Below are 12619 nucleotides of genomic sequence, written 5' to 3'. Positions count from 1 at the left end.
TTTACCAGCGTACTACAGCCCTCTATCCAACATGCAGTATAACCATGACTACTACTAATACTCGGGTGCTTTTCATGTTCCCCTCAGGATGAATTATAATCCAGGTGATCCTTTAACTTCTCAGGTAGCGTCAGGATCAGTACTCTGTCAGCCAACTCAAGTCTAAGTATTGGTATCAATATTGGGAAGAACAAAACTGGTATCGGAAAATGTTTGATGACAATGAGCAGTAAACACAATGTGCAGCAAAGGTTGATGGGAAGTTGGGATAATGTATCTTATTTTATCTCTCCAAGATCTTCATCCACGATTTATTGATTACTGAAAATCCTCCCCTCACGCTGTGCACCTGTTGTGAGCAGCGTCTCCACACATACAGAGAGGGGACTTGTTGTACGGCCATGTTAGATATGGACCATCTTATCCTACTGTAGTGCAGTAATTTGTATACAACAGCTGATATTTTATACGGTATAACCTTCTTATTATAGGGTAATGTATTACCCTATATTATATTTGTATATAACCCACCTTCCAGGTGCTTAAAGCGACCACTAAAGTCCCTCCACGATTTCACTGATGCTCTGTCAGTGGAGGAATATGTCAGCATCTCTTATGTGAAGCTCTATGGAGCTAGAATTATTATTTATTTAACCCTTATATTACCAGGTAAGTCCCACTGAGATCAATGATCTCATGTTCAAGGGAGACCTGGCGAAGACAGCAGCATAAAAGTTACAAACACATCAACAACAATGAAAACACAGAAGAAGAGACGATACGTTCATGTGTCAAAACATTAAAACATTTGGATGCTTACGCACAATTACAAGAGCCAATCGAGTCATTCACCATTGTACATATACAAGCTTTAATATTAGGCAGCGGGACCGATTCTTTTAGCTTCCTGTCATGTTGCAGAGAACATAAAAGCTTTCTTTCCCAGTTCGTTGACGTCAAGACCACGTCCTGAGCTCTCAGACGATAATTACAGTCAGATCTCTGCACAATCAACGTGCAAATTTAAGATGGGACTTTACCCAGAATAGCTTTGTAAATAAACGGGTACCAATGACCGAGCCTTAGAATAATAATTTCAGTAGAGTACCCGTCAAAAAAAGTACCGTGATATAACTTTTAGGTCATATCACCCTCCCACCACAAATGTCCACATCAAGTGGCTCTAGAAAAATAGTCACCGATCACTGCAATTCTGTGGGAGCAGAAACCTTTATTGCAATACATTCAAGATATTTAATTCTGGATCAAAGTGGAAGACAGGCAGACCGACAGGCGGACTTTCTCGTCCCTGGAGCCTTGTTAGCATTCCATACAGTGTGACACACTGCGGTTGGTATTGAGCCATGGCTTTGCAAATGCATGAATGACCCACCTGGACAAAGTGGAGCAGTGTGTTATTTTTGAATGTGAAGCTCTACCTTCCTGACACACTTCAGGAATAGCCTAACATGGCCCATTTACTGACCACCTGTTGTGTGATAACAACAGCACTGGCTGTATGTGACTCCATTGTTTCTCTTCAGTCTGTTTACGGCACACGTATATTTAAACCCAGACGGCTCCTCTGGGAAGAAAACAAGCTGCACACTTATTCCTCTTGATTCCTGCTGTTACCTGTGAGACTGATGCTGTTTAAGGACAAAAGCCTTCAGTGCCCTTTCAACTCGCTTTGCATATCTGTGTTCTTTCATCTGCAGAACAAAACCTGAACCAGGCGATCAAAGAGCTTTGATACCCGCTCTGTGTCGCAATCCGACGCTGACTCGATCGTCTTTGTAGATAAAAGAGAAAAAGTACAATAAACAATTACGCTAAATGTCTCGTTATAGACACACAGACTATATGCACACATTACCTTCAGTCTTCTGTGTGTGCGTGTGTGTGTTTGTCAGTCCACCCACATCCTTTTGATGGGGATACAGGGAGCCATGGCCAAAGGCATATAGTGTAATTAACTCTGCAGCATTGGTCTGTGTTTTATCAGGGGGACCTTTATTTCAATTTGTGAGCGCATGTTTACTGTAGATAACTTGACCCACCTGACTGCCCACACAGAGGAAGGCGTTTTCACATTATGGGACTGCTTGATTAAACTTCAGTCTCACAGGCGCTTTTGCTCTAAAACATGGCCTCCAAAGATCTGTGATTGAATGTAGAGGTTTATGTTAATGTAATTAAAAAATGTAGTTGTTCACAATGATTTTTAACAACTGTTAGCCATATAGAGTTCCGTGCACCTGCGGTTACACCCACTGAGTGGCAGAAAGCACGTACTGAGCGGCAGCGTCAGTGTTCGGCCGTTGTGTGAGCTGTTGTGTGATTGATGATACAAACAGATTGAACAATAAGTCAAAGCTATATTTTTACAGACAACCAAAAGCTAAAGAACAGAGAAGCCAATGGATCACTTTGGGGAGACGGCTGGATTTTTTTGGTGAAATCACACCTGAAGTCAAACTGACTACTAATCATTTAAATAACCAGCATCTGTAATACCCCCTCCAGAAACATGGGTCAATTTCCTATGCAGAAAAAAAGCAACAACTTTACTTTCCCCAACAAATACCGCCTTGAAGTACGATTAAGCCTCAAGGCTTTTGCATGCCTTTAGGCTTTCTTTGTGTACTTCCCCAGCGTTGAAATCAGGGACATTTAAATTCAGGAAACCTGATTTCTGGCCACATGTCGATGTCCACAGACTGCTGTGTCTATGGTATATTGTAGGGATTTCTTTTGAGTCCAACTGCCGATGATTTAAGCAGATCTGCGTCCGTTTACTGTTGTTTTCGTTGTTTCCCCTAAGGAAGGCGGCCATCTTGCAGGATGTTTTGGTGCTTCTCCACACATCAGAGAGAGCTTCAAGACTAATGTTGGCGAGTGTGAATGTAAATGTGAAAAAGCATGATACTCCCTCTTTAAGTGTTAGCATGTTAAAATATGATGGCTAAAACAATTGTGCTATTCCCGACAATCCAGTCCATTTTATCTAACAAGCATTTTTGTTAACCGAGATAAAAGTTATTTATCTTTGTCTGATTAATATCATACCCTCTCTCTCTGTTTTTCCAGCTCTGGTGGGACACTGAACGCAGCGGCCGCAGGCTGGCCCTGTTCACGTTGATGCTGCTGGGTGCTGTCCAGGACTCTCCCCACCACCTGCTCCTGCTCCACCCACTTCCCCACCGGCCATGGCTATGAGCAGTGACCCTGTCTGTGAGAGGCTGGGCCCCGAGTCCGACACGCAGACCAGCAGTCTCACAGACACATTGGCTGCCATGACCACAAAAGACTCGGACGGCTCAGCTACAAACGGAGTGAAGAATGGCGGGGCTCAGAGGGAGGGGGTCCAGGCACGGAGGACTCACCCAATGCGGCCTCACCTGACCGGGAGGAAGTTGTCGCTGCAGGAGAGAGGCACTTACCTGTCGTCTGGGTCTGGAGGAGGCTACACGCACATCTCGCCTCGTGTGGCGCGCAGGCCCACGGTGGAGTCTAAACGTGTTTCTATTTCAGACTCACAGGTGAGGATGTGATTCTATTACTTATTTTAAAATGTAAAAAAACTTAAAAATGTCTTTTTTCTATTAATTTTTTGGATGAATAGATGTTTTAAATGCAGATACTATTTAAAGATGGAGCATGTCTGGGAGTAAAGTTAACAGAAATACCCCAAAATTCTGAATCTTTTCTCTAAAACGGTCTCATCTGCAGCCTGATTTAGACATTTGGCTGATGAATGTGTGCAGTTGGGTGTGACAGGTGGTATCATAGCGGGGAGTGAAGCACAAACGGAGACAAAGCAGCTCCATTGTGCTCAAAAGAGCAGTGGTCACTGTAAATGTAGCTCAGAATCTCTTCATTAGTATCAAAGAAAGAGGAGCAGAAGGCCGGTGTGCGACATGAAAGGAAGAAAGGAGCGTCAGCAGGTGTGTTCACTGGTCTCCCATTAGCACCCATCATGGAAACACCGGTCTGTGTGTTAAATGATTTATGTTAACGCATCACGATCAAAGCTTCTGCCACATATGTGCACCAGTATGATGCTACAGTATGTAATATGCATATGTGTGTTGTATTGGCGTGTGAGAGACTTGTGTTGTGGTGTTTACGAGCGCCCTGTGACTGTTTCATCAGACAGACATGAAATGCATTCTGGGAGTCATTGTGATGTTGGACACACCATCAAAGGACAGAGGGGGAAATGATTTGCCAAAATCATGTGAAACATTTCTTCTTGTTTTTTGTCTTTGTGACTGTCTGTTTGTATAAACTGGATGTAATATGTGACAGTTAGTTCCTTTACTTCTGTAGTTGTTAGAAGTGACGCCGCTCATCCCCCGGCTTTGTAAAGACATTCCCCGAGATGCTGGCTGGTGTTATTTTACACCACATTCAGTAAAGAACTGAACTCTGTACCTCTTGAACTACATGCTTGAACACATGCTTTCCAGGGTGCACAGGGAGGTGAGAGTCAGCTGACAAACCCACAGTGATGGACACGACAGATAAAAACGGCAGACGCACAGGATGCGGCCTTTAGCCTTTGTTTTTGCTTTTGCTAACCACTCTACTCCTCTGTAACCGGCAGTTTTTCTCTCATGTCTCCCCAGTAAATATTACGCTGAAGCTATGAGTGTTTAGCTTCACTGAGCCTATCTTAGCTAAGTTGGGAAAACAGGAAACAAGTGAAAAGAAGCTAACCTTCGTCTCGTCAAAGGCCACAAAATCCTCATACCAGCGCATCTTAAGCAGGGTACACACTACAAGATGATCGGGCCGATTTTAGGCCTGATTCCCCCCTTCAGACAAAAGTAATCGATGACCCGATTTTTTTGATGGTTCTAAAGATTATCTTACCAGATGTTCCTGTGCTCTGAGGTATATTAAGTGATGTAACGACCCCTGACCTGCTCGGACGAACGTAGGGTCTGCACCGATTTCAAATCCTAGATATTAAATATGTTCACTATTTTTGATCTGATATCGTGTTGTATGGGGGGGACCCAGAAGATAGCCTCGCACGCACTCTTTGGACTAACTGAAGAAGGAAGCACAACTCGTGCTGTGACATGTGGAGCCCATGTTCACGCCGTCTCCACGACTTTATTCATAGTCCAAAACTATCATCACCAATTCTTCCTGCCCGTCGTCCGCCATGTTTGTTTCCCCTAACGTTGCATTTGCCCGCGAGAGATTCTGTGAGATCTGCAGTTTTGAGAGTCGGTTGTTGGTGAATGAATCTGTTAGTGTGTGGTGAGCTGTTGCCGTCATATCGTTGCCCTCCACACACTACAGGATCAGATCTATCATTATTTGGCATCATGTGTGGGGTCTCACACATTTTCAACATCTGTTAAGATTGTAAACATCTTGTAGCGTGGGCCAGGCTTAAGGTCATTAATTAACAACCTTATGATGAGGGTGCCAGCATGTCAGCATCGTCTCTCAGATTTCACCAGGATTAAGTGGCTTTTCGGAATAAAAAACACAAGATATAAAGTGTTACTATGCAAGCTTTGAGGATGCTGATAGGCCGATTTTGTTACCTTAGGATGAAGCCAGGCTAACTGTTCTGCTAAGCTAAGCTAATTGACTTCATGTCTAGCATATAGACATAAGAGCAAGAAAGTGTAAAAGCATACAGTTGTTGAGAAACGACTTTAAAGCTGTACCTCTGAAGACAGACAAACGTCATGTTTTATATAGCATGGTTAATATGCAGCTGAAATTGCGCCTGTTAGTGCAAACACACGACAGCGTAAGGGTATCCTGTGGTGATGAGTGACCCCTGAATCCTCCTGGTTTGCCTCTGATTTTCCCCCAGTCTCAGAGTGAACATTAAAAATTCATGACATCTGCCAGGATGCGGAGCCCCTGTGAGTTTAACAGACGGCTGCCACAGACTGACAGACCTGTCATTGTGTCCTTCCTGTCTGCCAGCGGAGCCGCAGCTCTCACACTGAACCATAAAGAGGACTCATGTTGCTCTCCTGCTCTCACTGGATCTTCAGCTGCAGCATGGCACAGCAGAGAGAGGGAGACGTTTCTGGCAGCACAAACACCAGTTATGACTGACATTTATAGTTGAACTAGCAGCATTAACCACAATAGAAAAATATATAAAAATCACTCATGAATATTTTTATACAAGCTTTCTGTTATCTCCTGAAAACACAGGAGCTTCTCTCTCCTCAAGTTTTCTCTTTGCTTTCTCATCATACCTGTTTCTTTCTCTCTCGCTCTATTTTGTAAACAGACTGAGTGTAATTTTCTCCCCATGGGAAGTTTGAAGTCATACCCACTTAGTGAGGATGAAGAAAATCCTTCGAAAGCTGCCCAACACTACAGATCGCCTTCCTTCTTGGGAACTAATTCAGGTTTATTTGTACAGCCATCATTGACAAGGCTCTGTGACCCCCTCTCTCCCTCATTTTAAGGACTGGTGTACATTTTTCAGTTATCTTAAAACAATCCTCACATGCTGAGTTAATTTTGTCAGCTAATTTAGATTTAGTCTCAGTCTTAAGACGAAAATGCTTCTTAGGTTTAGTCACATTTTGTCTAGTTTTTGTCGACAGACACTCAAAACATTTTACTCCAGTCATCACATTTTAGTCATTACTTTGAGTCAGACAGTTTTCTTTCTGAACAAAATATGACCCTCCTCCTGTCTCCCTCTTCTCGTTTTTACCTGTTTGTTTCAGGTAAAAACGAGACTTTAAATTTCAGCCGATCATCCGTACAGTAAAAGAACGAAGAGGACACAGCATCTAAAGATGAAATTAAACAGTCTGACTGAAGCAGTCAGCCGCTGACTGTAAATAAAGATGGACGCAGCGTCTCCATCTGCTCTCATTGTATGAAAGTGATGCCAAAATAGCCGCCATGACGGGCGCTGCCATCTTGCGATGGTGACGTCATTTGGAGCCAGAGTCTGCGCAGTAGAGATCGGCGGGTAGAGCTGCCGTAGCCACTTCCTCTAACCAAAACACACACTTAACTTACTGAAAAAAACGTTCACAGGTATGTAAACTTCAATGACTGTAGTGATTGTTTTAGTTATGTCTCCTCACCGTTCCTCCTCCACTCTGCTAATCAGGAACTGATGTGCCGCAGGAGCCGTATTTGTCAACAGAGCTGTCAATCATCATTTTTACAGCATCAAATAACTAATTAGAAATAATCTTGAACAGAAAAATGAACACTTGGACATAAATCAGCGTGATAAGAACTAACTATAATGACAGAAACCATGTTTGTGAAAAATTTATTTGACGTGTATTTTGATTTTATAGTTTGACTCATGTCCCATCTGTTAACATGGAGGAGGCGGGCTTTATGACCTATAGTGCAGCCAGTCAGCAGGGGGCGATAGAGAGGGTTTGGCTTCACTTTTAGGGAGCTGTCATGTCGGCCATCTTTTTATACAGCCTGTGCAGGCAGCCGATGATCGATCCTTTGAAGCATCAAATGACGTGTAACTCGCCCCTTTTCCTGTGAGCGTACATGGAGCCTGAAGCAGGACGCCTGCGTTAACACAGAAAGTTTATAAAGCCCATCATGATACCCGTTATGTCCGACTGGGTTACCCAGCTACAGGAAACAGACAGATTAGACGCATGGGGGGGGGGATATCATGGATTTTGAATGTCCGACAGGCCACCACCTACGCTTTAGTCTGGTCTCGTCTCGTTTTGTTTTTTTTTGTTATCTATTTTTAGCTCATCAGTGTCTCGTCTTTGTGGAGAAAAGATCGCAGATTATGTATCATCATAATTTTCGTTCATGAGATGAACACTGCTCATCATCTCTTCATCATCTCTGTGCCGTTTGAAATGGATGCCTTCTAAATGCAAAGGTGACAAAATCCAAAGTTATTTCGCCGAGCAAACATAATTAAAGTTCAGACGTCTGAGTGAGTCACAGTGAAACACCTTTATGGTGCCAGTTTGTGTATGTCACTCAGCTGCTGCTCAGCAAACATATATTGTCTTTGCAAACAAGAAATGTCTTTTGGAAATGAAAGTTTGGATGACCCCCTCTGGATGTGACATGTTGACTTGGAAAACATAAGAAATAATTTCCATTAACATTGTATTAGCGAGAGATTTCTTCAGGGCCAGTGTGAGGAGAAAAAAACATTACAACAACTATAAATGTACACATCAGTCATACGAGTGTATTTTTAAAGGGGATTTCTGTCACTTCAGTGTTGATGATACATTTAGTCAAATGAAGCAATAACTTCCTCATTGCCTTCTATACCAACCGGGGAAGCTAAGTGCTGCTCGCTGAGCTGTGCCAGCAAAGTCTACAAGAACTCTGGCTCAAAATAACTATGCCTTATGATACCCAGTCAGCCAAACCAGATGAACCATCTCGTCCTCTGCTCTTATATTTTGCCAATTGTAGAAAAATAGCAATTCAATTGAAAACTTGATTACAGACTCCAAATAAAAGACAAGGCAAAATGCAGAATCCATTATATGCATATGTACTGACCATATAAGCCACACAAATAAAAGCATACAGCGTTTAATACGTCAAATACAAGAAATAATAAAGTACACAGCACAATAACAACACATGGGTTGATTAGCCAGATGGCTCTACACAGGTATGTTTTTAACTGACATTTGAAGACATCAACAGATTCAGCAAACCGCAAGGAAGTGGGCAAAGCACTCCAAAGTTTGCTGCGGCCTGGAAAGCTCTGTCACCGCGGGTCTTAAAGTTGGCGCGTGGAGCAGAAAGCAAGTTTAGCATGTTTGACCTGAGGGGGCGAGTTGAAACCGTCAGTGTTGTCATAGCATCATTGTAAGCTTCTTGTAGTCTCTGTCAGCTTGCTTTCTTGTAGTTTGTCCACAGGTGTGAAGGAAAGTGAATAATAAACGCTCTGAACAGAGACGTCTTCACTCCTTCTGTACGCACGCTAAACCTTCATGAAATAGTGATTGCTTGGGCAGACATCTGTCAGCATCACCTGTTAACATCACCATCGGATAGTAACCAGCAGCAGTTTAAGTAATGAGAGACACACCTGGGTTTATTCTTCCCACACTTGTTCATCACTTTAAGGAAACTCTTTATGTAGCTGATGTCTTCCTGTGGTCCTGTGTGGGAAACGCTCCGCTGCAAAGAGGGGCAAAGTTCAAACTATCCTATTTTTAATGACTTAATCCACTCAGAGTGTTTGCAGCCAATCGGACGATCTCGTCCTGGCTCAGTGTCTTCATTTTTACAGTGAGGAAGTTAAGTAACTCATCCTCTGGCATAACTGTTTCCGTCAGAAGCAGGTCCATCTTGTACGACCTGCTTCTGAGGCAGGAAGTGTTGCCAGTTTGACATACAAGCAAAGTAGGAGACTAGAATCCACACTGACATAGCCTGCGTTCCTTCTGGGGCACGTTATGAGAAACGATGGTCACTGAAGAACAAAGATTTTACAGCTGCGCTTCAGAGGAACCGATAACATCTGCAACAACTGCAGGTGTTTTTTACACTTATATATACCTTACTTATAACGATAGAGATAAGATTGAAACTGCCTTTGAGACAGAGCTCAAACGATGTGGACCTGTCCCCTGAAGGCAACAAAAGGACATACTGTGGTGGCTCTTCATTCCAGCGTGGTCAGATTTGGTGCCGAGAGCGGACAAATAAATATGAAACACTGAGATTAATGCAGAGAGGAAACTAAATCAGAGCACTTGGCAGGCTCATTGTGCAGAATAGATTTTTACAGCTCTTCCCTGATGAGCTCTTCTCTGCTTGTTTCTGCATTCAGGGCCACTTTGTATTCAGAGGCTGCAGCTTCTCTGCGTCTTCTACGGCTGAAGTGACTGTGTGAAGTGTGTGTGAACTGTGCGTATTCACTGTAAGAGCTCTTCTTTGGAATTATCCTCTGAGATGTTCCCAAATTTCCCCCCTGGGGATCAATAAAGGATTATCTGATCTATCTTATCTTATCTTCGCTCAGTCCTGCACATTGTATCTGTTAATGTCTAACGAAGTGTATATAGCAGTCACTTTGGCAGCCCCATGAGCAAACATTAATATCAGTAATAATATATAATAAAACAAAGTTACAAGGGGTAAATGGTCTGCATTTATGTAGCCTCGTCTTCAGACCCTTTCCCACACATTCACATAGTTCAGTGACCGTGCATGGCTCCTCATCAGCTGATCATTCAAACACTGCAGGGGTTCAGTGTCTTACCCAAGGACACCTCTGCATGCAGACAGGAGCTGGGGATCGAACCGCCAACCTTCTGATTGGAGGGCGACCCACTCTAACCCCTGAGCCACATTCGCCCGTTAAAGTGCTTTACATGCATAGAAGACAGCAAAGCAAAGGACAGGATGGATAGAAAGTATCTGTACGCAATTCAGATGTTCAGATGTAAAAACAGTTCAATGAATAAAGCAATAAAGCACAGACAAAAAGTAAAAACCAAAATGAAGCGAAGATCAATGCCATGGATTTAAGAATTAAGAGCAGCTGTACGAGAGTGTTTCGAGGAGTGATTAAATGAGGTACTGATTCAGCACACCTGATCTCCTCAGGGCGTTTCAAAGTCTGAGGGCTCGAACAGCAAATGCACCGTCACTTTTTTTAAATCTGTGACCTTAGAACAGATACACAAGTTTTATCTGCACATAAAAGGAGAGCAGATATACGGGGTACCAGGTCAGACAGGGTCTTAAAGACACAGGAAGCCATTGTAAAGAAGCTTAAATAGGAGCAACATGATCACGTTTTCAGTCCCAGCTGAAGCCGACCTGCAGCGTTCTGTACAAGATAAAGGCATGGAGAGACACTTATGTTTAATAATAATAATAATAGCGCTGGTTTAGCTCAGTGGTTAAATCGCTCGTCCGATAAACAGAGGCTACAGTCCTCGATGCGATGCCCCGGGTGGGACTCCCAGTCCCACCCTCGCCTTTTTGCTCTCTCTTCATCTGTTTCCGACAATATGCACTGTCCTCTCTCCAGTGGTGGACAAAGTACACAACATTACATTGTAGATCCTCCCCGTCAAATATTACTCCAATACAAGTGAAAGTTGTTCAGTCACATTATTACTTGAGTTAAAGTACTGGAGTACTTGCTTTTAAAATACTCATTTGTAGGCCGTGATGAAGTTTGTGGGCGGTGAACAGAGCGAACATTTAAAACGATACGAATCATTCTTCATTTCAAAAACCTCAAACATGGGCTGAAGAGGTGGCCACAGGTGCTCAGGTGGAGAACGGTTATCCTCTCTGCTGTAGCCGTCATTACCACCACTAAATGAACCGCCTGATCTGAGAGACGTTTGCTCTACATTCAACCATGGAGACGTGCGAGGTACAGGTACAGCAACACCACTTAGACAAACCACACGGAGAACTACACAAACACAGTTTGTCGTCTTTCAGATTTTAGAAAAGAAAAAAAAATGATCAGCTGACTTCAATAAAAATGCAGTGGAGTCAAAAGTACCACATGTATCTGTCAAATGTAGAGGAGTGGATGTCACAAGTTTCCCCCAAAAATAAAACTCGGTACTCAAGGAAATTTACTTCAGTACTGTCTACCCCTCTCTCTCTCTCTCTCTCTCTCTCTCTCTCTCTCTCTCTCTCTCTCTCTCTCTCAACAAAGGCATAATAATAATAATAATTCTAACTTTATTTCTATAGCACCTTTTTAGAAACAAGAGTTTACAAGTGCTCTGACAAGCAAAGAAAAACAGGAAAATTAGTAGACAACAGAACAGGACCCAAACAACATGGCCGACACAAAGACAAAGGTTCAGTCAGAATGAAGCTAAACCAAGAGGACCAAAGACGTAAACACACAGCACACAGGAGTAAAAAGGGTCAAAGCCGTAACGAGCAATACAAGGAATAAAAAGACATAGAAAGATAAAAGAAAGACAATAAAGAGACAACATCACACCAAAGCAAGTCTATAAAAGTGAGTTTTAAGAAGTGATGTAAATGATGTCACTGATTCTGCAGCCTTATCTCCTCAGACAGGGCGTTCCAAAGTCGAGGGGCCCTGACGGCAGAAGCACGATCTCCTTAAGATTTAAGGGCCGGGCCTGAGGACCTAAGGCTGCAGGCTGATAGGGTGTTAACCATTCTGCTGTGATGCTTAGAGCCAGACCCATACGTGCTTTAAAAGTGATCAGTAAAATCTTCTAATCGATACTGAAACGAATGGGAAGCTAATGTGGGGGGTCCAGGATTGGAGTGAAGTGATGTCAGTAAGAAGCTGAGCCTCTGGTTACAGAGAGTCTCAATCGTCTAGACGTGATGAGACGCAGGAACAACCCTGATTTGAACAAATGATACAAAACAGAACAAACCATCTTGTTCTGCAAGGATCTCATTTTCCTGCAGGCACAGTGCCATCCATCACCGTGGATTTACAATGACAGGGTGAGGAAATAATTTAAGTTACAGGCTTTAAATACCATCAAACACAAGTCCCCTCTTTTATTACATACCTCCACAGGCCGGCGTGCTCATTACTTATTATGAATATAAAATGCATGGGTATTGATTTTGAATGGCACGGTGGCAGTGATTTATTTGTTATGCACTGATATCG

General features: G+C 43.0%; 1 protein-coding gene across 3 annotated transcripts in view; it reads left to right on the top strand.

Annotated features, from left to right (window-relative positions):
* The window catches only part of camkk1a (calcium/calmodulin-dependent protein kinase kinase 1, alpha a), an 82604-nt gene that overhangs the window by 27639 nt on the left and 42346 nt on the right, over positions 1–12619 (top strand). For all 3 annotated transcript variants that reach the window (XM_069667955.1, XM_069667952.1, XM_069667954.1), the window contains exon 2: positions 3091–3542. In XM_069667955.1, the coding sequence (XP_069524056.1) occupies positions 3210–3542 (333 nt within the window). In that variant the 5' untranslated portion in view covers positions 3091–3209. The remainder of the gene's footprint in view (positions 1–3090; positions 3543–12619) is intronic.

The sequence above is a fragment of the Semicossyphus pulcher genome, unplaced genomic scaffold (assembly GCF_022749685.1).
Source record: "Semicossyphus pulcher isolate SPU_LCO1_2020_fin unplaced genomic scaffold, fSemPul1.0.p SCAF_10, whole genome shotgun sequence".
Lineage (NCBI taxonomy): Eukaryota > Metazoa > Chordata > Actinopteri > Labriformes > Labridae > Semicossyphus > Semicossyphus pulcher.
This window is presented reverse-complemented; position numbering and strand designations above follow the sequence as displayed.